Source organism: Megalobrama amblycephala, linkage group LG19 (assembly GCF_018812025.1).
Source record: "Megalobrama amblycephala isolate DHTTF-2021 linkage group LG19, ASM1881202v1, whole genome shotgun sequence".
NCBI lineage: Eukaryota > Metazoa > Chordata > Actinopteri > Cypriniformes > Xenocyprididae > Megalobrama > Megalobrama amblycephala.
The window spans coordinates 5,554,355-5,581,840 of record NC_063062.1 but is presented as its reverse complement, the minus strand read 5'-3'; the positions used below and the strand labels follow the sequence as shown (position 1 = coordinate 5,581,840).

The following is a 27,486-nucleotide window of genomic DNA, read 5'->3' as shown; positions in this document are numbered from 1 at the left end:
GAATCAAAATGCCATCACATACAGGTAAGAAAGCTGTTGCCATAGTGTTCCATTTTTATCATAATGCTATTTAAAGAGTAGATAAAGTATGATATAATTTTCAGTAATAAACCTACCCTTAAAATAACTGTGGGACAATACATCGATTATCGATTTGCGATACAATGAATCTGGAACGATTCTGATATTTTCTGAATGTTTCTTTCTCAAAATGATTCTGAGCTTAGTTTTTAACAGCAGATGGCGCTACATGCTTTAGAAACACACTTGCTTCCAGTTCCTTTAGACAAACCATTTGAACCTAAAATAATCATTCATAAAGTTCGAAAAGGTTGAAGCGAATTACATTAAATTTGCAGTGAGATGTGTTTACATTAATCTTGCATATATAAGTATATTTTAATTATATTTAACCACTCTTATGACTCAGCCGAACGCATGAGCGCTCTCCAGCACTCTTCTTCATGAGCATTTGAGTGTGCGGTTAAAAACTAGCCTAGAGCGCCATCTGCTGTTAAAACTAAAGGGATATCAGGAACGATCCAGATTCGTTGTATCGCGAATCGTGAATCGATGTATTGTCCCAGCCCTACTACTCTCTTGGTGTACTGTTATAGTAGAGAAGTATTTGATTTCGTACACACCGATTATTTTTGTAATTACGCTTAGTCATGTTTGATGCAACAATTGCTCACTTAAATTCGGCTTCTCAAACAAGAATAAAATGTAGGGCGGGACTTGATTTGTCTTGAGGGAGGGGAAATAATTTTTTGAGTAAAGATTATGAGGGGACATGAATTTGAAAAAATAATGATTTGCACAAATCAGTTATTTATAATAAATACTGCAATATTCCATAAAAACAAGAATAGTCTATTTTGATTTTTTTATGGTGACTTTAACCTTAAATATGTTTGTTATATTCATAGTCATACTGTAGTTATTTATACAAAAACTTCAGATGGTATTTGAGTTTTTTGTGTTTAAAACTATGCTTTAATTATTAAAGAACAGCCAAGGAAGAAAAAGCGTGCCTGGCAAGTGTGACAACACACAGATAAGCGGAGTAGCTCTGGCAGGCAGGTGCTTTGGTGACTGTCAGGTGCTGCTTGTGTCATGGAGTGTCTCTTTGCATGTGCCTCAGGTGACATTTACCTCAAAGAGTCCTGACAGCAGCACAGCTGACACAGAGAAAAGCTGTCCGTCCGTAGGTACATTTAACCCTGTGGGAGATGGAGGCCATGCTGTTACCACCACTGGTGTCTTATTACTACAACTCATTAAACACTACAGCAACTCAAGAGAATGTCAGTAACAATTTTTTTTTTTTTTAACTTTAAATAAACTATTCACGTGAAGATAAAACACTGTGTTTGGAGAGGATTAAAGCATGAAAAGGAATGACCCTGTTCTGGAGTTCATTTGCAGTTCTCTCGGCCCTATTCAGGCAAATTTCCATGCAGTTCCTGGTTGGTGGTTTGCATTCCAAATGTCCCTAAACGAGACTCAATGTATGTCTAGAGAACAAGGCCCTCATCAGTACAGCACAGCCTCTAATTACACTGTTATCTATTGACATTACCGGCAGTCTAATATTGACATTCGAACAGAGTCGGGACCGAAATTTGACTCTAATCGAGAATGCGGAAACTCAAGGACTTTTTAAAAGCACTGAAAACAAAGCAGCAGCATCTAATGTCTGAAAGTCACCATGCAGAAGATCATATGAGTACAAAGCCATAATAATATCTCTCCTGGAGGGCAACATTGTGCCGTGCTGGAACTGATTAAAGCTCAGTGAGCCGTTGGTGTTGCTTCTGCAGCCAACCAAAGGTATCGGTGACACAAGGTCTTCCAATGTAAAACCAAGCGCACGCTATTAGACTGAAAGCCTGTGCACATTTAAATGAACAGTTTCTTGCTTTCTAATGTGTTTATGAACATTTTATTACGGATGTTTGATTTACTAAAAAGAACCGACTCAGACAGTGTAGTTGTGCTGTTTGTTTTTGATTGACTAAAAAGAACCGACTCATTGGAGTCATTCTTTGGGAATCAGACTATACTGGTTGCTCTGCGTTTCTGATTCGCCAAAAGAACCGACTCATATGAGTCATTTGTTTGGGAATCAGACTACACTGGTTGTGTTGTATGTTTTTGATTCATTAATAATAACAAACTCATTCCAGACATTCATTCAGAAATCACATGCTTCATTCCAATTCGTGTACTTATACTGCACTCTAAAAGTATGTATATAACCCCACCTGTTTGAACTGCCTGCTCTAAGCCGGACTCGAACCTGGGTCCGCCAGCATGGGCGTTGGGTGCTCTAACAAGGAGGCTAAAAACTGCAGTCTCTACTGTCAGTCGCTAGAGCGCCTCTTGAGATCAGAGGAATGATGTTTACACACAGCTCTTACTAACCTATGTACGTTACACTCACCCCCCAAGCCTCACTCCCAACTGGGTCACGGTACCAATGTAACCCCTCCTGTTCGAACCACCCGCTTTTAGTGGGACTCGAACCCGGGTCCGCTTGCATGCTCTAACAAGGACGCTAAAGACTGCAGTCTTTACCGCTCAGCTTTTACCGGCCTACGACTGTTACATGCACTCTTTTTATGAAGAAAGAGTACATACTTCTGAGTGTGTAGCAGAAGTGTAGACAAGCTTTGGGACATACTATCACATCATAAAATTGTCTTTAACGGACGCTTTTGTCGCATAGTCAGTTGCGCACATCTACCATGTTTGTAGTTTTTTTAACACTTTTTATTGGTGTTTGTAGTTCTGAACCAAATCCTCCTCCAAAGTGCAATGGGTTGTGGGCAAAATTAGCAGTTAAAGTGCGAACGGATCCACACATGGAAAATACCGGAAATAGTAGACCACTTTTGGCGTACTCTTTTCAACATAAAATGCTTTGGGACACACTTATTTCTAATCTCACATACTATTTAGGATGGATAATATGCATGCACATTGGGACGCACTAGCTGCACTGTACGTTTTTGATTCATTAAAAAAAACAGACTCATTCAAGTCATTTGTTCGGTAATCAGACTAAACTAGTTGCTCTGTATGTTTTTGATTCACAAAATGAACCGACTCATTAGAATCATTAGTCTGGGATCCAGTGTCACGCTTATGGTGGTAATCCAACACACTTGATGCAGAATAAGTAATACAAAGTCTTTAATGAACACCAAGGAGAATCTCAGGAATAATTGTACACTTGCCACACATAAAACAAAGGCAATGACCAACAACAGACTGAGCTAAATAGGGAGTAAGGGAACTAAATGAGACACAGGTGAAACTAATCAGTAACCAAAGAAATTGGCTAAATGAAAAGGAAACACAAGAAACACAGACACATGAACAAAAAGACAATAAAATCTTGACAATCAGACTACACTGATTATGCTGATTCACACCAGAGTTCATTCTAAACCCTGACTGTATTTACGATTTGGCTATAATCTGGGGCTTTTTCTGTCAGATCTTGTAGTCTTGTACTGTATTCTTGGCAAAATAACCACGTACAATTTACTGAAGCTACTGCAAAAGTGCACTTTAAACATGGCTTTATGAAATGAATGGGACATCAGTATGATGAGTCTTTCATTAGACACTGTAAAGCCCAGACAGACTGCCATATATAGCTCCTCTTCAGTCCTTCTTTCATATTTATATATTTCCACCTCTCTCTCATTTTCTTTCTTTTGCTGCCTTTTTCTTATGCTGCATGCTGTCTGAAATATCCACGTCACTCCCTGTGTTTAGCACTCCTACATATAAAGCACACAAAGCCACAGCACAAGAATACAAATACATACTTATGCAAACACACACACACACACACTGATGAAATGCCCCATTTCCTCTTGCCCTTGCTTCATTCCTTTATTCTCCGTGCTTTCACCCATTCCCATCATCATCCCTCTCTCTTTCTCTTTTCCCCTTTGGTTGAGCATAAGAATGGATGCCTCAGCAGGCGACAGCTGGAATCTGATTCATTCGGGAATGGAGAGAGGTAGACAGGATGAGAGAGAGACAGAGAAAATGAGGGAGATGAGAGGGATTGTCTGTAGGGCACAGTGATAAAGAGGAAATGCAGTCTCCCAGAGACTGCCGAGGATAGGGAGGAGAAGGGGGCCACACTCAATGATTGGTCCAAACAAGCCCCGCCCAGCTTAGTCATGCCTCTGCTGATTGGTCCACAGCCATGCTTGCCACCAGCACTCTTAGTCAATAACCTTTTCAGTGGAATTCTGCTTTGATGGCTGTTTATGTCACTGTGCTGAAATCAACTAGATAAGAATTCTATCAGTCCACAAATATATATACATACACTTTTCAGGAGATATATTTTCAAAGCTGAATATAAAGACCTTCTGTATTAGGGTTGGTGATGTAGCTAAATATTATATCTCAATATTTTGTATGCATTTTAATGATATTTGATGCCTTGATAGTTATGTATTTGCTCTGAAATGGTGTAGAATTTTTTTTATCATAAAAGCCATAATTTCAACTAAACAGCCATTGATTTAAAGCCAAAAATTAAATTTGGTCATTATTTACTCACCCTCATGTCGTAAAATGAAGGTTGAACAACTGTTTTAACGACGTCTTTACTACCTTTCTGGACCTTGAAAGTGATGGTTAATTGCCGTTTATGGATGAATCATACACCTCTCGGATTTCATCAAAAATATTTAATTTGTGTTCTGAAGATGAACGAAGGTCTTACGGGTGTGGAACGGCATGAGGGTGAGTAATTAATGACAGAATTTTCATTTTTGGGTGAACTAACCCTTTAAAGAGTACAAAACTGGGGGGAAACTAGTTAAAAATTATTAGTATTTTCCAAACTCTTAATAAACACAAGGAAGAATATTTAATAATTTTCATTTATATGAACTTCAACAGGGTTCAACGGGTTGAAGGTTCAAATTGCCATTTCAATGCAGCTTCAAAGGGCTCTACACGATCTCAACCGAGGAATAAGGGTCTCATCTACTGAAATGATTGGACATTTTCTAAAAACAAATAAAAACTTATATACTTTTTAACCAATTTTTTAATGCTTGTCCTGCACTGCGCCACGCATTACATAATCACGTTGGAAAGGTCACAATCATCCGATATCGTTGTTTTCATTTTTTTTTGTTAAGGCCATTTGACTTCGCACGTTTGCTTTGTAGACTCTAGATCGGTACTTCCGCCTACGTTTGTAACACGATTACATAATGCGTGGCACGTGGTCTGATCGTTTCGATACATAAGACCCTTATTCCTCAGCTGGGATCGTGTAGAGCCCTTTAAAGCTGCATTGAAACTGCAATTTGGACCATCAACCCATTGAACCCCATTGAAGTCCAATATATGGAGAAAAATCCTGAAATGTTTTCCTCAAAAATCATAATTTCTTTTCAACTGAAGAAAGAAAGACATAAACATCTTGGATGACATGGGGTGAGTAAATTATCAGGAAATTTTAATTCTGAAGTGAACTAATCCTTAATAAAAAATAAAAAATGCCACATAGAGGCCTCCATGATTATTTTTGAGTGATGATGAAAATAAATTATTGAATAAGTTGTGAATCAATTAATTGGAACGGACAGTCTGAACTTACAGAAATGAATTAGATCAGCTTTGAATCTCAAAATTAGTCTTTTAAAAAAACGTATGGCCAAATAAAATCAATGTGATTTATTTTGTATAACCAGCAAATTCATTGGGAATGTCTGATATATTGCCTACACCATCTCTCTATAGATGCAGACCCAAAAATAGGAACCCCTAAGAAACACAAAGTGAAGGTTCACACTGCTTTGTCAGCATGTGAGGCTGTAAAAATCTCTCTCTCAGCAGTGTAATGTAGTGAACCTGGGCTGAGGCTGCAGGTAGAATGAGGGGTGGGAGGCGGGGGGAACAAGGGACCTGATTCAGCAACAGTACCAGCTGTTCCTGCCTTCAGGGGACCGTTTCATTTCACCCTACTGAGTGTGCACTCTATATGGCACTGAGGGGAGAATTTGTGCCTTCAGATTAGAAGATATGGAAGAGTGGGCGACTCGGCTATTGATTGAGACACAGACCTTTTCAGGGAGACAAAGAGCATTGAGTGGGTGATGTTTCACAGACAGCTTGTCTCTTTCTTGGATTGTAAGCCTGACAAATCAGGCAACGTTTAGGACTGTGACATGCCTGTGCTAGATATTGTAAAATGCGTATTTCCAGTCCTGGATGCTGATTGGTCAAAATGTGTACTAAAATCAGGCTATAGTAAAAGTGATTAGCACAATAAATCAACCTCTTTTATTGCTTAATTAAAAATCAGTGACTGTTCAAATATTTTTATCACCCTCTTGACTTTAAACTGCTGGTTAAAGACTGGATGATGAGCCGATCTCATGGATTGTCGAAGAGACAAATGGTCTAGTCTCCAATCAGATCATGAAGGGTCAAGGGTCAAATTGCTTGTTGTAATGACAAACAGTTAAACAAGGGTCACAGTGTGACAGATGTGTGTGCCATGACACCAAACACACTGCACTTTATCATCATCAGGCTTAGGTTAAAGTAGCTGCAGATGGAGACGTATATAAAGGAAATGCTAATTAGGTTGTATTTTATGCCAATGGGGTGCCAGAGTATATAATTCTATGAAAAAACAGAAGTATTTCCATCAACTTAAGTGATAACTGATTTATGAATGTTTGATTTATGATAACTAAGATATTTTGGACATTATTGCAAAATAGAAGCAGATAACAGACTACATACCAAACAAACAAATGTTTATTGTATATTATATCTATTATATCTACAAACCCGATTCCAAAAAAGTTTGGACACTGTACAAATTGTGAATAAAAACAGAATGCAATGATGTGGAAGTTTCACATTTCAATATTTTATTCAGAATACAACATAGATGACATATCAAATGTTTAAACTGAGAAAATGTATCATTTTAAGGGAAAAATAAGTTGATTTTAAATTTCATGGCATCAACACATCTCAAAAAAGTTGGGACAAGGCCATGTTTACCACTGTGTGGCATCCCTTCTTCTTTTTATAACAGTCTGCAAATGTCTGGGGACTGAGGAGACAAGTTGCTCAAGTTTAGGAATAGGAATGTTGTCCCATTCTTGTCTAATACAGGCTTCTAGTTGCTCAACTGTCTTAGGTCTTCTTTGCGCATCTTCCTCCTTATGATGGGTGAAAGATCTGGACTGCAGGCTGGCCATTTCAGTACCCGGATCCTTCTTCTACACAGCCATGATGTTGTAATTGATGCAGTATGTGGTCTGGCATTGTCTTGTTGGAAAATGCAAGGTCTTCCCTGAAAGAGACGACGTCTGGATGCATATGTTGTTCTAGAACTTGGATATACCTTTCAGCATTGATGGTGCCTTTCCAGATGTGTAAGCTGCCCATGCCACACACACTCATGCAACCCCATACCATCAGAGATGCAGGCTTCTGAACTGAGCGCTGATAACAACTTGGGTTGTCCTTGTCCTCTTTAGTCCGGATGACATGGCGTCCCAGTTTTCCAAAAAGAACTTCAAATTTTGATTCGTCTGACCACAGAACAGTTTTCCACTTTGCCACAGTCCATTTTAAATGAGTCTTGGCCCAGAGAAAACGCCTGCGCTTCTGGATCATGTTTAGATATGGCTTCTTTTTTGACCTATAGAGTTTTAGCCGGCAACGGCGAATGGTACGGTGGATTGTGTTCACCAACAATGTTTTCTGGAAGTATTCCTGAGCCCATGTTGTGATTTCCATTACAGTAGCATTCCTGTATGTGATGCAGTGCCGTCTAAGGGCCCGAAGATCATGGGCATCCAGTATGGTTTTCGGGCCTTGACCCTTACGCACAGAGATTGTTTCAGATTCTCTGAATCTTTGGATGATATTATGCACTGTAGATGATGATAACTTCAAACTCTTTGCAATTTTTCTCTGAGAAACTCCTTTCTGATATTGCTCCACTATTTTTCGCCGCAGCATTGGGGGAATTGGTGATCCTCTGCCCATCTTGACCTCTGAGAGACACTGCCACTCTGAGAGGCTCTTTTCATACCCAATTATGTTGCCAATTGACCTAATAAGTTGCAAATTGGTCCTCCAGCTGTTCCTTATATGTACATTTAACTTTTCCGGCCTCTTATTGCTACCGGTCCCAACTTTTTTGGAATGTGTAGCTCTCATGAAATCCAAAATGAGCCAATATTTGGCATGACATTTCAAAATGTCTCACTTTCAACATTTGATATGTTATCTATATTCTATTGTGAATAAAATATAAGTTTATGAGATTTGTAAATTATTGCATTCCTTTTTTATTCACAATTTGAACAGTGTCCCAACTTTTTTGGAATCGGGTTTGTATATATTATTATTTTTGTTAAACCACTATATATATATATAATTTTAATGAATGGCTTTTTTTCATCTGAATATCAAAATTTGTTAGATGAAACAATTTTGAGGTTAATTGATCTAATGTAATGTCTCTAGAAAATAGTGATCTGTGACACTGTATTTAGTTGAATATCAAAGTTTTTTGTGTCTATCTGTTAATGAGGGGTCTGTGGACACATTAACGTTTTAATGGGAATTTGTGGAGTAAAAATTACAGTAATTATAATAATAATAATAAGTAATTAAATAATTATAATTTAAAAAAACTATTTGTTTAAAAGTGAGAAGATAAAATTAGACCTTTAGGCCCAGCAGAATTGGCACAGATGGCCCTGAGAGAAATATTGTTACGGGTATTATTGTTTTTTATTTAATACTTATTGTAATTCATGGCATTTTCAATATTATATGTACAGTTCAGATATCTTCCAGTAAAACCTATAGGCTAATTGAGTGGAAGCATTTCACAGTGAAAACTTAGTATTGACAGTTAAAAAAATAAATATTAATAAGAATATCAAAAGTCATTCATACATTCTGTAAAAGTGTGTGTGTATATATATATACATATATATATATGCATCAATGAATTTCATTGATGTAATTCGGAGTAACCAATATAAAAGGACCATTTTGGATCAAGTCATGTGGTCAGTATCATGTGACAGGATGTGCCATCATTCAAACACCTGCAAAGGACCACATGGACATGAACTATTTGAAAAATTCATTTTTTTACTTGCTCGTACGGATGTCCTGAAACATCAGGTCATTTGATACAACCGATATATATATATATTACTGTGGAATGCTGTGATTGACCAATCAGAATCAAGTTTTTTATATATACATGTAAACATATAAATTCACAGACTATAAATAAAATGTGAGTATCAATGTAATAAATGAAAGTTATGGTTGATGTCCAGTGCATATGGTGGTTGGTTTGCGAGTGTTTGATGTTAGACAGTTGCGAGCGGTAAAACCTGTGTGACTGTCCTCTCATATATCATCCTAACACATAAACACACACTTACACACATGCTGTGAATGGCCAGCAAAAGCCCATAGTGACGAGCCACAACAGAACTTAATTGGAACAAACATGCACGTATATGCAGTGTACACACACGCACATTTACCATTGACACACCCTCGCTTGTTCAACCTCAAACATGTTCAACCAATGTGTTTTGTGCCTCTTTGTTCACTCCCATGAACACCCTTTCTCTCCTCACATATATTCACACAATCCTATATATTCTTTCTCTGGGACATGCACACACACATTCACCCCCTCATAACCCTCCGGTGGCAGCCGTCCGTCCCTCAGCGCGACATGGCAGGGACGTAACAATGACTTATTAACATTGTGAGCAGCCATCTCCTATTCTCCTAATCGCCCCTCGCACCAGAGCCAGAAACACACACTCACACACACACATTCAGAGAGAGAGCAGGGAAAGATCTTAAGAAAATTCATGCTTTACAAATTCACTAAGAAATATTAGTAACGCATGGACCACATAACATAATTAACTACCATTAATCAACAATGAGCAATACATTTGCAGTATTTATTCATCTTCTTGAACTTGTTTTTCAACAATGTGTCTTGAATATGTGTTTTTTTTAGTTAGTTCCACTGACAGATTTTTTTATTTGTCTTGTCACTTGACTCACTGCTTTGCCTCAGCAGCTGTCAAACTTCTAAGAAGATATTTTCAGCAGAAAGCATGTCCTTGTTTGAACACATGAAATATATGAAAAACATGTTTCAGACAAAAATAGAACTTCTTATAGTAAGGAATAATAGTGTTCATTTACATTCAATGTTTTTGCTATATTTTGTGGTATTTTCATCTAATATTTAAGGAATCTTTGATCATGTGAACTATTTTTTCTATTTTAATAATAAAAAGGAGTTTGTTTTTATTAATAACCCTGGCTTCCATATGCAGGGCAAATAAATCATTAGAATATGTTTTTCATTGACAATATAAATAGTTGTATAAAAAATAGCATTTATTACTTTTATATTATATTATATTATATTACGAGGGTCCATGGCTCTACCATTGGAAAAAGTGGAACGGCTAACTTGGATAACCAATCACATTACAGCCTTGACATCATTGAATTTCGTTCAGAGTTCTGCGACAGTCAATCACTGTTTGGCCCAGTCCCAAATGGCACACTTCATATGCACTTTTTAGTCTTGTGGACTTACAATGGCTACCAGGTGTCCGTCCACGAGACCGTAGGTTGTCCCATTTGTTAATTTTAGGTTTCAGAAGGGTGCTTGTGAGCGCCCTTTTTGCGGTCGACTGGATGCGCACTTTTGCAGAGCCGCACTAGTGCAAGCTCCGCAGCAGACTTCTTCCCAACAGTCAAAGCGGCGTTACGCCACGAAAGTGCGGACTCGTAGGAAGACCACAAGTGTGCCATTTGGGACAGGGCCTTACTGGATGCCTGTCGCGCAATTGTCTGTGACTTCTCTTATAAACCAGCATTTTTTCGGTGTAAACTCTAAAAGTAGATCAATCCAAAATGAATGTTTCAGAGCAAACATATTGAAGATTAGCCAATGGGCTATCGATTCATTAAATGATAAGCTATTTCCTCACAAAAGCAGTTTATTCAGCGTAGTGAAGCCTCTCCACCATTGACATCCATTAAAAAAAAAAAAAAAAAAAAAAAAAAAAACGGCCTGCTTACTGCAGTTCACACCAAACGCGAATAGAGCGTCAAATTCGCGTCTACCGCGTCTAGTTTGCCGCTTGAACATTTTGAATGCATTCGCGCGTCCGAGGCGAAATCCGCTTCTTGTGGGAGGGGCAAGTGCTAGGCGGTTGTCTGTTTGCAAGATGGTCTTGATCGTGCGTTCATCGAGAGAGCTACCGCTTTGTATTCGCGGGTCGATAAACGTGTACGTGACTCAAAAGTGAAATGTGTATTTACAACTTACCAGGTTGCCCAATCTCCTCACCGACACTCTTCCAAGCGAGGTCCTTTTTATTCCTGTCTCTATAGAAGTATGAACTTGTGTCATCTCTGGGTGACTGCTCACTGATAATATCAGTCGTTCCTCCATTTTGAATGAGTGACTTCGGGCGGGCCTGCCGCCACAGCAGCAAGCAGGCTCCTGATTGGTTAACGCGGCGCGAATTTACGCCAAAGTTCAAATTTTTCAACTCGGGCGTCAGACGCGAATTCGCGTCAAACGCGTAAATGCACAAAAAGCACCATTCGCGCGTAACGTGCGAAACGCTCAATTCGCGTCATTCGCGCGAACTAGATGCACGAATGAGGCGAATTCGCGTCTTCCGCGCCGCGAGACCTCCAGACGCGCGTAAACGCGTCTTTACATTGACTTAACATTGAAATCATTCGCGCCAGACGCTCTATTCGCGTTTGGTGTGAACACAGCATTTGCAGGCGTTATGCTTTTATCTTACTGCATTATGTTGGTATCATTGTAAAGATAAAACATAAACATAAGTTATGTAATTACCTGAAATGGCAGAAGTACGTTTAACAAAAAACGCTTATAAAGATGTCTTTGTTATGGGATTCGAACTCATCACAGTTCATGTTCAGCGATAACAACACTGCCATCTAGCGGTCGGGGTTTAAACTGAAAACAAAGCCACTGCCACGAATCGTGGATGTAAACAAATAAATATCGATAGCGTTTTTGAGAATCGATACAGTAGCTGCGTTTCCATTACCCTTCAAATTGCGCAAATTGAAAATACGTCCAATGGAAATACATAAATTTCACAACTATCAAATGTCGCAAAAAAAAATGTATGCTCGCGTGAGGTGGTTTTCCAGGCAATTCGAAAAAGGAATATTTCGCAAAACTGATATAGAAATAGATTTTTTTTTTTTGCATTTACAGGTCACCTGGTGTATACATAAAAGTCGATCATTCTTTAAAGATGGCCTGGTATGTTTGGACAGAAAATGAGACATTATTAAACTCATAAAAGATAAAAGAATTACGGGAATACTGGATTCTAAACAACAAAGAAATGCTACAATTTATCAAATTATTATCACCAAAAATAATATTGCGATATTCACAAATATTTTCTTACACCCCTAGTAATGAGCATGTTAATGGATGTGATACTCTGCAGGGAAAGAGAGAAAGGTTCCACCTGTTCAACCTGAGCTTGTGATGTGCTGGTCAAACAGAAACTCAGCTGTGTTCCCTTCCTGTCCCTCTCTGCTCCCGTTTGCATATGTGTGGTGATAATGGAACAGCAGGCTGCACTCCACCCTTCCCCACCCCACTCAAACCAGTCCAGCTGACTATTGACACTCCAAACATTTCCATAGCCTGCCCGCACACGGAAACACAGGAGGAAATACAGGGAGGAGAGAAAGAGCAGGGCACCACAAACTAGCATCACTCTCATACACACTCACATAAATGTAATGTATATATGAGGTCTTTTTTGGTTTTATATATATATATATATATAAGCATATTATTTATTCCATTTATATGATTTATTCCATCCAGTGTGACTCATGTTTGTAAATGTGGACTAGACAGTAAGTCTAGCTGAACTCTTTCAAGTCTTTATGCCAACTGTATAATCTCATGTGGATGAAAGTGGCGTGACAGTACGGCTTTGACCAGTGTTTCCCATCTGTTTTTGTCTTGTGTACCTATTGCCTTATATAATTCTTGTTCTAATAAACTAAGTGTGTGGGTCTTAATAGTTTCAGTAAACAGATCTGAATTCAAGGATAACAATGCCAGGATTGGTCTCTCCTCTAATGCCACTTCTGTGAAATATTGACATTGTGCTTCACATGCAATTTACTGGCGCCTGTTGTGTATGTTTGTGTAGCTTGTCATGTGTCTCGCATGTGATGTAAAACTAAGCTTGTGTTGTGTTTAGATGAGTGTGCACTTTACCTTAGTTACGTGAAAGAGAGAGCATGTGTGTGTGCTTAAGAGCTCTTGTTTCTCTGTGTTGCTTGCACACATGCTATGGCTAATAAATATTTGATAGAGTATAGAGCTTCAACTCAACTCCCTCTATAAGTCTAGAAGTCTTCATTTTGCTGAGTCTATTAAATCAAACTTGACCCAATTTACTTTATTACTTTCGTAGTACATGTTCCTGGTCTTATTATGAACGTTTCATATTACATTACTCCATTCTGGAATACATTGCATTTATTCTATATTTTCATTATGTACACTACTGTTTAAAAAAGTATGGGATCAGTATGATTTTTAGTATGACATTTTAGGCCAGATTCCTATAGCGGAAGTAAATGATGACAGAATTTAAATTTTTGGGTGAACTATCCCTTTAAAACATTATGAGAATGAGCCCCACCCTTATGTAGCCCCACCCCTTTTCAGTGCTGCGCTCGATGTTGGTATGAATTTTTAGGCCAGACTCTTATTTGTCTTTGTTTCAGAATCCAAATTTTACTTTGGATATCAAGTGGCGAGCCAACCCAGTACTAAAGTAACTTGTATTTAATGTAGTTTTAGCTTTAGCTGTTTTATTCCAGGTATTCAAGGACTAGGAAATGTCAAAAAACCTGTCCATTCCTAATTTGTCTAGTTTCAACCACAATCTACAAATTCATTTTTGATTGATTGGCGTTTGATTGGACCTATGGCCTTTAAAGGGGACCTATTATGCAAAATTCACATTTACATGGTGTTTGAACATAAATTTGTCTCGGAAGTGTGTGTAAACAACCACCCTATAATGGTAAAAATCCACCCACTCCTTTTTTTAATCCCCATAAATCATAAGCACTGTCTCAGAACAAGCCGTTTGCAGTTTCAATGCAATGTGACATCACAAAATGCCTAGGCCCCGCCCACAACTGCTGACGGACTCTGCCCTATTAGCTTAGCTCCTCCCCTGAGTGAGCTGTACACAGTCCGCCATGTTTATCTCCTCACCAGAGCATTTAACAGCAGCATTCAAGTGAGAAATATATTCTTATTAAAGCTACTAAAGTTATTCAGTCAAGAGCAGTGAGTGATTTTCTGTTTTCCTTTTGTTGTTTGATTCATATTGACAGCATATATAGCAGTAGGTGCTGTATATTACGCTGCTTTCACTTTAATATACAGATTTAATACATGCAATTTCTTTCCCTGCTGTTGATGTCCGCAGACATAACCGACTGTTTGTGAACTTTGTGTTGACAACCTTGTTGTGTGTATTTGACAGTTTATGTGCAATAAGACTTGAAAGAGAACTTAGTTTAATACTCACAGGACGTGCCGTCTGACAACCAGCTTTCTGTGCATGTGCTTCTAGTGTGTGCGCTCAGAAAACCAAATATCAGAAGTTTAAACTGATGTGGCTTTAAAATGCATGCAAATAAAAAACGTTCATGATGACGAAGAACTGCATGGTAGAGATGATAATCAAAACCAAACAGATGTTTTGTTAGTTTTTAGCAGAGTATCCGAGGCATGAGTTGTACAGGCTCCGCCCTCTTCTGGAAAGCGGGGTGGGGAGCAGCAGCTCATTTGAATTTAAAGATACATGCACGAAAACAGTTTTTCCTTTTCACTCAAAATTGCATTTACAACATAGTATAATAAATTATCTTGTGAACTATCCCTTTGAAACATTATAAGAATGAGCCTTACGTAGCCCCGCCCCTTGTCAGTGCTGCACTCGTTCTGTTCTGTATTCCGGTTTGTATTTCCACAGCATGAAGGTAAGATCTTACAGATTTATGAATGAACAGTCTTCTGACATTTATTATGACATCCTCTTCAAACATGATAACTCTTTCACTAACTCTACAATAAGTAAATCCACTTTACCAGCTAATTATTCTTCGACAGTGATGACATAGAAATATACAGAGCTACTACAAAAACGAAAGCTCAAACACAAATTTCTAAAGATGGCTGCTCGCTTGTTTCTCGGGCACATAAGACCTAACGTGATCTGTAAATGCATTTATGTCTAGTTTTGTTTTCTTGAGGTGTCACTGTGTATCATATGACTCAAATGTGTGTTACGTATGTTTGCACTTCAGTTTAATCTTAAGTGCAAATCAAGGATGTTGTTTGCCATTTTTGTGTAAAGTTACTGCTTACCAGATGATCTGGTTTGACTTCTGATGAGCACCACCAAGACTCCTCCTTAATGGATATTACATGGAAAAGTTATTATTGTTTCCACTCTTCATTATTCATAAATATAATCTCCAATCCACTTTGACTTCATATTTCTCTGTTCTTCATTTCAGTTCTGATTCTGGAGCCCGTGGAGAGAGACGACCTGAGTGGAAAGACTCTGAAGATCACAGACTTTGGGCTTGCTCGGGAATGGCATCGCACCACAAAGATGAGCGCGGCGGGGACGTATGCCTGGATGGCTCCAGAGGTCATCAAGCTGTCCCTGTTCTCAAAAAGCAGCGATGTATGGAGGTGAGCTGCCGTCCTCCTCTGGACTATGTTTTGCAGCCTAACTAGAGGTTTTGCGGCTGATTATGGTCTTTTTCGTGTTAGTTTTGGAGTGTTACTCTGGGAGCTGCTGACTGGTGAGGTGCCGTACCGTGAAATTGATGCTTTGGCTGTGGCCTACGGAGTTGCCATGAACAAGCTGACCCTTCCCATCCCCTCCACCTGCCCCGAGGCCTTTGCACAGCTGCTGGGAGGTAAGAAGTTTCGGTTGAACCCCATGAAAAAGTTCTCAGCTCTGGTCCTCGAGGTCCACTTTCCTGCAGAGTTTTGCTCCAACCCTAATCAAACACACCTGAACAAGCTAATCTGGAGCTAAACTCTGCAGGAAAATGGACTTCGAAGGCCAGAGTTGAGAAACTCTGATTTACATCACATCATCACTTTTCTCTCTCCCTGTAGAGTGTTGGTGTCCTAACCCACATGGGCGTCCATCTTTTGGGAGTATCCTGAAGAGACTGGTGGACATTGAGCAATCAGCCATGTTCCAGATGCCCTTGGAGTCTTTCCATTCCCTGCAGGAAGACTGGAGGCTGGAGATCCAGCAGATGTTTGATGAACTACGAGCAAAGGAGAAGGTAAGGACCATATATAGATGTTTGTTTCATATTTGGTACATCTCAAGGATGTAGTAGCCTACCAGTAACTTGCTTTTTTACCTTATACTATTGACCAATACTATCATACCACATAATTTACCCATTTAACCTTATAATAATTCATATTATTTATTTAAAGGTGCCCTAGAATCAGAATTTGAATTTACCTCGGCATAGTTGAATAACAAGAGTTCAGTACATGGAAAAGACATATATTGAGTTTCAAACCCCATTGTTTCCTCCTTCTTATGTAAATCTCATTTGTTTAAAAGACTTCCGGAAAACACTCGGATCTCAACATAACACCGACTGTTACGTAACAGTCGGGATCATTAATATGTATGACCCCAATATTTGCATAATGCCAGCCCATTCGACGCATTAGACAAGGAAAGGCAGTATTAATGGCTGGATCTGTGCACAGACAAGGTAAGCAAGCAAGAACAACAGCGAAAAATGGCAGATGGAGCAATAATAACTGACATGATCCATGATATCATGATATTTTTAGTGATATTTGTAAATTGTCTTTCTAAATGTTTCGTTAGCATGTTGCTAATATACTGTTAAATGTGGTTAAAGTTACCATCGTTTCTTACTGAATTCACGGAGGCGAGAGTCGTTGCTATTTTTTTAATTTTTAAACACTTGCAGTCTGTATAATGCACAAACACAACTTCATTCTTTATAAATATCTCCAACAGTGTGTAATGTTAGCTTTAGCCACAGAGCACAGCCTCAAACTCACACAGAATCAAACGTAACCATCTAAATAAATACTTTACTCACATAATTCGAAGCATGCATACAGCATGCATGACGAACATCTTGTAAAGATCCATTTGAGGGTTATATTAGCTGTGTGAACTTTGTTTATGCGATGTATATATAGTCGAGAGCTCGTGGGGCAGAGGGAGCGCATCTCTTAAAGGGGCCGTGCTGAAAAAATCAGTGCATAGTTAATGATGCCCCAAAATAGGCAGTTAAAAAAATTTATTTAAAAAAATCTATGGGGTATTTTGAGCTGAAACTTCACAGACACATTCAGGGGACACCTAGGACTTATATTACATCTTGTAAAAAACAATCTAGGGCACCTTTAATATTAATTAATAGTATTTATATTAACATACTATAAGTCACATCAAAGTCTTGTCACGTTTGATCAAATAAAGTATCTACAATAATACATTAAAACAATCTTTGCTTTATTTCTTTACTATCAGTTACCAAACATAACCATAATATTTATATTATAATTTATATGGATATAGTATGTGTTGAAACCGGGTCACATCAAAGTTGCAAGTTTTTAAATGATTATTTTTAAAATGTAAAATGAATAATAAAATAAATACAAATTTACAAAATTACAAAATAATTAAAATAGGTATTTTAGAAAGTATAGCACCATTCAAAGGTTTGGGGTCAGTATGAGTTTTTAAATGTTTTGAAAGAAGTCTCTTATGTTCATCAAGGCATTTATTTGATCAAAAATACATATAAAATAAACTATAATAATATTTAAAATTAACATGTTCATTCAGCAATCATTCAAAATGTTAATGTTTCTGAAATAACACCAAGACTGCATGTTTCTGATCAAAAAGCAATACTGTGGAAGAAAAAAAAAAAAAAACCGGATGGACGCCAAACCTTTGAAAGGTAGTTCACATTTACAGGTAGATATTAGATATTTAGGATCTTATAAAGATACAGTAGAGATTTTGGGTGATTAGGGACCCATGTATGTTTACACACAATTATTGTGAACCAATATACAAAGGCACCAAAGAGAGCGTGGAAAAATCTTATCATCTATGCCTTAAAGAAATTACACTAACAATATTATAAGCAGTAACTTGTAGACTTAGTGGATTAGTGGTCTAAATAAGTGCCTGTTCATTAGGAGTTGCGATCCTGGGAGGAAGCTCTGGCACGAGCAGCTGAGGAGCAGAGGGAGCAAGAGGAGCATCTGAGGAGGCGCGAGCAGGAGTTAGCCGAGCGGGAGATCGACATTGTGGAGAGAGAGCTCAACATCATCATCCATCAGATGTATCAAGAGAAACCACATGTTAAAAAACGCAAAGGCCACTTCAAAAAGAGCAGACTACTCAAACTCGGCAGGGACAGCAACTGCATCAGTCTGCCATCTGGTGGGTGGAATGGGAATCTCTCTCTCTCTCTCTCTCTCTCTCTCTCTCTATCTATCTATATAAAGTCAAACCACAAACTATTCAGACATTTTTGATATATTTTTACTAGTGGGTGCAGGACACTATAGTTCATTTATGTAAGTGAGGATAGCAAAATAAAGTAAACTGTGACATATTATACCCAAAAATTCTTCATGCAGTGGACTACCAGTAAAATTGATAAAAATTTGGAACAAAAAATTATTCAGACACTTTGACCTGAACATGTTTTGCTTAAGTGTTATCTGACATAATTAAGATTAATTTTTTCTGACACAGTTTAACTCTGAGATCTTGTCATATTTTATTACCTTTTTTTTAAACTATAGTGAATAAACTGTATTAATGAATGAAATGTTCAAGGTTATTTTTTATCAAATTATTGATATTTTTCAGTAAAATGTGGTATGTTTTTACCATACAATGCAAATCAAAACCATCTAAAATTTACAGATAATTAATTCCAAATCAGTATGTCTGTAAAGGATTAGTTCACTTTCAAATTAAAATTTCCTGATAATTTGCTCACCCCCATGTCATCCAAGATGATTATATCTTTCTTTCTTCAGTTGAAAAGAAATGATGGTTTTTGAGGAAAACATTCCAGGATTTTTCTCCATATAGTGGACTTCAATGGTGTTCAATGGGTTGAAGGTCCAAATTGCAGTTTCAATGCATCTTCAAACATCTCTACACGATGGAATAAGAGTCTTATCTAGCGAAACGATCGGTCATATTCTAAAAAAAATCAAATTCTATACTTTTTAACCACAAATTCTCTTCTTGCACTGAGATGCGCCACGCATTACGTAATCATGTTTGAAAGGCTACGGCAATCCATTGGTAGCCATTGTAGCCCACTATATGGAGAAAAATCCTGGAATGCAATTTCTTTTGTCAACATCTTGGATGACATGGAGGTGAGTAAATTATCAGGACATTTTAATTCTGAAGTGAACTAATCCTTTAAAGGTGCAGTAAGCGATTTCTGAGAAACACTGTTGATATTTGAAATCAACCCAAAAAACACACTTCTCCTTTCATTGCTCCGTCTCTGACAGCACGTGTCTGTTTCAGGTTTCGAGCATAAGATCACAGTGCAAGCGTCACCCAGCGTGGACAAGAGGAAAAGTCAGGGTAGCGAAAGCACCACTCCTCCAGCCAGTCCAGGGGTCATTCCTCGCCTCAGAGCGATACGCCGTAAGTGAAGACGAGAGGAATCCAGCACATTGTTTTTGTTTTATATAGTGGAATAAATAAGAACCAGAGTACATTGCTGGACAGCTTAGTACATATTGATGTACGCCTGCACTGCCATGTGCCAAGAATCAATACCTAGACACTTAAAAGAGTTTATTGTGTCTGTGAAGTGCTTTGAGACTGTCTTAGCTTACATACTTGTGTTTCTATTTAATCCATACTACATATAGTGTTTTGTAGCAATATGTAGTATGCTAAAATAAACTGAAATGTGTGCATATTACTTGTATGTATGGTCTAGTGACACCCAGTGATGGGAGGAAGACGTGGGGCCGGACGGCTGTGTGTAAGAAAGAGGACCTAGGGACCAAGAAGAAGGGCCGAACATGGGGGCCCAGCTCCACCCATCAGCGTGAGAGAGTCGGGGGCGAGGACAGGTACACCAAAAGAATATGCGTTTAAAGGAGTTATACTTCATTTTATTATTTTCTTTCTCCAAAAGTCTATTTATAATGTTAGTAAAGGTTTTGTGCAAATTTTAGTATGAAAAAATCACCATGACTACATAGGCCAAGTTTAAAATGTATGCAAATATAAAATTTTTTTAGCTTAAGGCTGGAATACACTACACAACCTTAGCAGATTTATTCCACATAGACCAAATACATTAACATTGTCATATCCATTACCATGCTAAACTCTTCCGAGAGTTGTCATGATAGGAATTACCATAAAATACCATTTGACAGCATAAGTTGATTGATAGTACTTTTTTTTAGGTTAAAATCACTCGGGGAGGGCAAGGTCTGGTCCTCCAGCGCCCCAAATCTGGGGAAGTCTCCAAAACATGCTCCTATAACAGCTGGATTCTCAAGTCTAAATGAAATGGGTGAGTCTGAATCATGTTCTGCTTATAGACACTCAGGTTTGAAGACCATCATGACCCAACAAACAAATTAATAACTGATATAAACTGAAATTAAAGTAATTTTATGGCCTGTTTCTCCTTATTTGTTATTTATTCATCACCCTTATCTTCTGTGTAGAGGAGCATTGTGAGTTTGATGACAGTTCTCCAGGACGTCTGGCTCCTGACCTGGGCAGTAATGGAGCGATGGAGGAGGTGGGCTCAGGATCAGCGGGTACAGGGCCGGGCTCACAGGACACGGTTCGACGCTGCAGCCAGAGGAAGAAGAGTGACCTGCTGCTGCTGGGCTGTGCCTCCATACTGGCCGCTGTGGGTCTCGGTTCTGACATCTTCCAGCTGGGACGACAACAGGTACACGCTGTTAGAGAGTGAGAAAGTGGGAAAGAAAGTAAGTAATGAAAGAAAAGAGGTAAAATAGGAGGTCTGATTAAAGCTGGACATAGCTGTTGTTTTTTTTCAGTCGATTTTTAATTTGTATATTATTATAACAAGATATTGAGTAATACTTTAATTAAGTAATGAATAATTATTCTACATTTAATTGTAATATTTATGCAAATTATTTTTAATATTTAATAGTTTAATTTAATATTTAAATAAATATATTATAATTTATTTTAATTTACTCAAAAAAGTAATAATTATATATATATATACTGTATATAGAAAGAGAGAGCAGAAGTGTTTTCAACAATAATAATACAAAGTGTTTTTAGTTTAAGTTTATGTGTTTATGTGTTTTAAATGTTTAATTTATTTTAATTTACACAAAAAGTAAATTTATATATAAGAGAGAGAGAGAGAGAGAGTGTTTTAATAAGAAATAATAATAAGACATGTGTTTTTAGTTTGTTTTATGTGGTTTATGTGTTTGAAATGTGTTTTAATTTACACAAAAAAGAAATAATTATATATATATATATATATATATATATATATATATATATATATATATATAAATAATTATAATTATATAAATATATATATATATATATATATATATATATATATATATATATATATATGTATATATAAGAGTGAGAGAGAGCACAACTGTTTTCAACATTAATAATAATAGGAAATGTGTTTTTAGCAGCAAATCAACTAGGGCTGCACACCGATTAATCGCGATTAATCGTTTGCAAAATAAAAGTCTGTGTTTACATAATATATGTGTGTGTTCTGTGTATAATAATTATGTATATATAAATACAGACACATACATGTATATATTTAAGAAAAAAATTATATTTATATATAAAATATGTAATGTAAAATATATATAAATGTGTATATTTATTTATACATGTATATATTTCTTAAATGTAAACATGTATGTGCATGTATTTATATATACATAATTATTATACACAGAACACACACATATATTATGTAAACACAGACTTTTATTTTGTAAACGATTAATCACGATTAATCGTTGTGCAGCCCTAAAATCAACATATTAGAATGATATTCTAAATTTACATTGAGGTAAATAATATATACATATATAATAATTTTAAATATACAGTATATATATTATATATGTACATTTTATTGCAAAATTAGATGTTTTTTTTGCATAAAGTACAACACAAATACTTCTATGATGTATAAATATTTTACATATATTATTTAATATCGCATTTTTTCTTTATAATAATGAGAATGCAATTTTTTGATAAAAATTAATGGATGTTGATAATTGGTATATACTGATATATGCAAATAATTAATCCAGCATATGCAATTTATATGCAATTTTAACTCATTATTCATTCATATGTGTACAGATGAGTCAAGATGAGCAGGACCCGCGAGAGGAGCAGAGGAAGAAGAAAGAGGGCCTGTTCCAGCGCACGGGTCGATTCAGACGCAGCACCTCTCCACCCAGTCGCACACTGTCTCTCTCCCTGTCCCACAACCGGCATCACGACTCCACCCTGCCCAGCATGGACCCGTCTCCCTCCGTTACGCTCCTCTCCCTTTCCTCTCTCTCCGACTGCAATTCCACCAAGTCCCTGTTGCCGTCTGATCCTGATGACTTTGCCCCGACCCCTAGTAGTGCTCTTCCGGTGGTCTCTCCTGCGCCGTCATTAAACCCTCTGCTGGACCTGAGGGCAGAGAGCTTCAAACGAGAGCCCAACCAGTCGCTCACACCCACCCACGTCTCTGCAGCAATGGCATTAAACCGTGGGCACCGCCGCACACCCTCTGATGGGGCCATTCGTCCTCGAGCGCAGACGGTCGTGGGGCATCGCCGCACCCCTTCTGATGGGAGTATGCCTTTCCCCCCCGCACCAGCCCCGACCATCACATCATATACAGGTACAGCGTTTTGGTCACTTGAATGGAGACATTTTACATGATAAGATTTTAAATGCTATTCATTATGTAGTGAATCTTTGTCAAATCATCTTTTGGCTCACATCACAACTACTCATTACAGTAATGAGTAGGGCTGGGACAGTACATCGATTCTCGATTCGTGATACAATTATTCTGGATCAATTCTGATATTTTCCGAATGTATCGCGATTCTCTCTCGAATCGACTCTGAGCTTAGTTTTAACAGCAGATGACGCTCTAGGCTAGTTTTTAAACTGCACATTCAAATGCTCATGAAGAAGAGCGCTCATGCGTTTGGCTGAGTCACGTAAGTGGTTAAATATACTTTCATCTCGGTTCAGAATGCTTTTATGAAGCAAGATTAATGTAAACACAGCCCACTGCGAACACTCTTGTAATTCGCTTCAACCTTTTCGAACTTTATGAATGATTATTTTAGGTTTAGGTGGTGTGTGTAAAGAAATCGGAAGTAGGCAGAGTACGGCTGTTTCTAAAACACGTAGTGCCATCTATTGTTAAAAACTAAGCTCAGAATCAATTTGTGAAACATTCTGAAAATATCAGAATCGATCCAGAATAATTGTGTCGCAAATCAAGAATCGATGTATTGTCCCAGCCCTAGTAATGGTTCTTTAGTAAATGTCACCACAACATAAAGACAGTATTTCAGAACAACTAAATCCCATTTATCTTAATAGTGTTTCTCATTAAGATCAATAAGATTCTCATACATATATTTAATATTGTATAAAAATTGTGCAATGGTCATAAAATAGATTTCATAAACCTAAAATTGAACTCAACAACACGATTGAACACTAAGATCTGTTTAAAATTTTTTGTAATTCCCATTATTATCAATATTGATTTTTCTTAGATTCTCCTGACTGTAATACATTTATTTTACAGCTATGTGTGTATATATATATATATATATATATATATATATATATATAAGTAAATGTAAATATATATTTAAATATATATATTCAACATATACAATTTATATCAAATTTATATTCTATTTAATATATATATATATATATATATATATATATATATATATTTAAATAAAAATATAAAAAAAAATTTAAATCATGTATAAGTTTTGTTAATAATGACATTGAGATTTTTTTTTTTTTCTTTATGGTAATGAGAACCTGAGGGGGAAATGTGCTTTTTGAAAATAATTATCACAAAGCAAAAAATGTAAATGGTCCTAAAAATAAGCATCATTAAATAAGATTTAAGATTTTTGGATAAAATATGAAATAAGATATTTAAAAAAAAAAAATCTTTAAAGGGATAGTTCGCCCAAAAATAAAATTCTGTCATCATTTACTCCCCTTAAAATTGTTCCAAACCTGTCTGAGTTTCTTTCTTCTGTTGAACACAAAAGAAGATATTTTGAAGAATGTTGGTAACCAGACAGATTACGGACCCCATTGACTTCAATAGTATTTTTTTTTTTTTTCCTGCTATGGAAGTCAATGGCTACTGTCAACCATTTGATTACCAACATTCTTTAAAATATTTTCTTTTGTGTTCAACAGAAGAAAGAAACTCAAACAGGTTTGGAACAACTTGAGGGTGAGTAAATGATGACAGCATTTTCATTTTGGTTAAACTATCCCTTTACTGTCATTTACAGAGTAAATGACAATAAAGTAAACTTTCATGTTGTTCATATGTTCTCCTCCAGGTTCTCGTGAAACTCTTGACATTCCACGCCTACCTGACCCGTCTATGGTCTTCCCCTCAGTCCATCGGCGCAAACCCCCTCCTCCAATACCCGTGCCAGAGCCGGACAGCCATACGGGCACTCTCGAGCGTCCCAAAACCCTCGAGTTCGCACCCCGCCCCCGCCCCACCCCAGCTCGGGCACGTCCGGACCCGTGGAAACTATCATCTCTGTCACAGACGCTCAGTTCATCTCCAGGTAGCAGCTGTGACAGTCCGCTGGGCTCGGGTGACAGCGGAGTGAGCGCCGGGGTGAGTGCCGCCCATCAGAGCCTTCTCGACATGGACATGGAGGGCCAGAGCCAGGACAGCACCATTCCCCTGTGCGAACACCCGCAAGGCACTCTCTGCGGTCAGAATTTCTCATAGAAAGACAGAAGCCCCACCGCCTGGGTCGATGCACCCTCAACCAGCACTCTGTGGCCGTCCTAAGAGGTTTTCCCACAGTTTGCCCTGTGATCCCATCAGACCGCACTCTCTGGCAGCTCTAATGGAAAAGCTGCCCTCTGCAGTAGCTAGACAGATGCCTTCTGGACAGGTTAAGCGATAAATGACCTCGATCGGTTTATTTCAGAGTGTCCGCAATGACTCATTGTCTCCGAGTTTAATGGGCCTCATAACAGCCGAGGTCGGTTGGTTAAGTGGCGGCCGATTTCAGAAGCTTTATCACAAATGGAGCAGGAGAGGGCAGTCTAACTACTGTAGGTCTGTGACCTTCCTCGTTTTGTTCATATCTCTGTTATCGTAGCGCCTCTTCCTCATCATGGTCTCCGTGGACACAACCTGCTTTTCGGCCTGAAAATGACAAGTTCCCTCCAGTGTGTACATTGTAAAGTTCAGTGATGCTTTCTGTAATTATAATCAGGAGAATCGTGTATGCAATTAATTGCAGCGACACAGGGAGCTCTTTTACGAGTTGCATACGTTGTAATATACTGATCTAAAAATAGGTGTACTATAAGAATTTTCTATTTTTCTTTTTTGGAAAAAACTAATTAGGACTCTCTGCACGACCTAATCAGAATGTGAGAGCAGTCCAAATGTGATATTAAACATGAGCAGATGCTTTCTCTCCATGTGTGGAGGTACTTTTCAAGAATAGGGTACAGTTTTTAGTTTTTTAAGCATTAAGGCCCGTTCACACCATGAACGATAACGATAAAGTTCAAAAAATCGTTCCAAATATAAAAGAATAGCACTGTCCACACCACAGCTATAACGATAACGACATAGGGAAACGATATCGTGGGGATCACTTTCAGAACGATTTTTTTCCAGCTGTTGAACGATAAAACACTGACAGCCAATCAGAATCCAATGGCTCGCGCATTTAAAACGGCAGGCGACATTTTGTGGAGAAGTTAATCGCCGAGTTCCAGAAAAAGCCACCACTGTTAGTCAAAAAATTAGATCGCCAGGCTAACAAACAGTGTAAAATAAAATGACCTCAGGTATCCAGCACTAGTTTCGACAACATTGTCTTGCTTCCTTTGAAGTTGCAGTGAAAGAGACTAGGTGTCGTTTTTATCCCACTATATTGACTTCGTCAGGTAAATTCACTGTTAGATTAGATCGATTACACTAGCTATTCACTCGAAACATAGCATGCTGAGGACATCTGCTGGTTAAAGTTGTGTAAATGCAACAAAAACAGCAAAAACATGTTGTACACACTTTAAAACTGCAGCACATGAGCTTAGAATAAACAAACCGTTATCGTTTGTTGGTTTGGAAGCAAATATAGTTATAGTTATCATTCTTGGTGTGAACGGACCTTTAGAGGCATAAATCCCATGTTTTGTTGAACCGATCATGAAAAGCAGGTCGTTTTAAAAAACATTAAATGTTTGTATTCCCCTTTAAATGGTAATTTTGGCCTGTCCCACCTTAGAAGCCTTGAACTTTTTGAGGTATCCAACAAATATAATGACACAAATTCTGAATTTATTGTTGTTTATGAATACATTTTTAATAAGCAAAAACATCTCATTTATCTTTGTGCATAACCATGCATGATTTTCCTCCTATTACAAAATATTGAACATTTCATAAAATGAAGTCATTTGAACCCTTTCTACAGCATAACAGGAAGTAAAGAATCTCATTCCATTCTCTCTCCAGTGTTGACGGCATTTGACCAGCTCAGCTTTAAACTGTTACCAGAAAGAAATATCTAAAAAGTCTCTAATTTATGGGAATAGGTTCATTGATAAATACAACTCCAACTGACTGCTTAATTTATTGTAAATTTGCAACCCTGTTACTTGCAACACTTTTTCCTTATTTATTTGATAAATTGTGTCTATTTATTTTTTGTTTATTGCAAGAAAATAACTAAATCAAATGAACCAGGGTTTCATTAATCCCAAACAATTCTACACTAGTGTTCAAAAGTTTGGCATTAAGATTTTTAATATTTTTCTTCTGTTCACCAAGGCTGCATTCATTTAATCAAAAATACTATGAAATATGAACTATTTTTACAGTTTTAAAATAACTTTTCTATTTGAATAATGCAAAGCTGAATTTTCAGCATCATTACTCCAG

The 27,486-nt window shown here is 37.5% G+C and overlaps 1 protein-coding gene across 2 annotated transcripts in view; it reads left to right on the top strand.

Annotated features, from left to right (window-relative positions):
- map3k10 (mitogen-activated protein kinase kinase kinase 10) overlaps positions 1 to 25,916 on the top strand; it is a 37,962-nt gene extending 12,046 nt beyond the window's left edge. Inside the window, exons 2-12 of one of the 2 annotated variants that reach the window (XM_048168505.1) lie at positions 15,715 to 15,895; positions 15,977 to 16,125; positions 16,331 to 16,506; positions 18,437 to 18,683; positions 19,800 to 19,922; positions 20,224 to 20,359; positions 20,702 to 20,811; positions 20,969 to 21,201; positions 22,644 to 23,178; positions 24,753 to 24,789; positions 24,902 to 25,030. In XM_048168505.1, the coding sequence (XP_048024462.1) occupies positions 15,715 to 15,895; positions 15,977 to 16,125; positions 16,331 to 16,506; positions 18,437 to 18,683; positions 19,800 to 19,922; positions 20,224 to 20,359; positions 20,702 to 20,811; positions 20,969 to 21,201; positions 22,644 to 23,178; positions 24,753 to 24,787 (1,925 nt within the window). In that variant the 3' untranslated portion in view covers positions 24,788 to 24,789; positions 24,902 to 25,030. Of the gene's footprint in view, positions 1 to 15,714; positions 15,896 to 15,976; positions 16,126 to 16,330; positions 16,507 to 18,436; positions 18,684 to 19,799; positions 19,923 to 20,223; positions 20,360 to 20,701; positions 20,812 to 20,968; positions 21,202 to 22,643; positions 23,179 to 24,752; positions 24,790 to 24,901 lie in introns of both variants that reach the window. The other variant, XM_048168503.1, reaches the window with a different exon arrangement.
- The last annotated feature ends 1,570 nt before the right edge of the window (positions 25,917 to 27,486 follow it).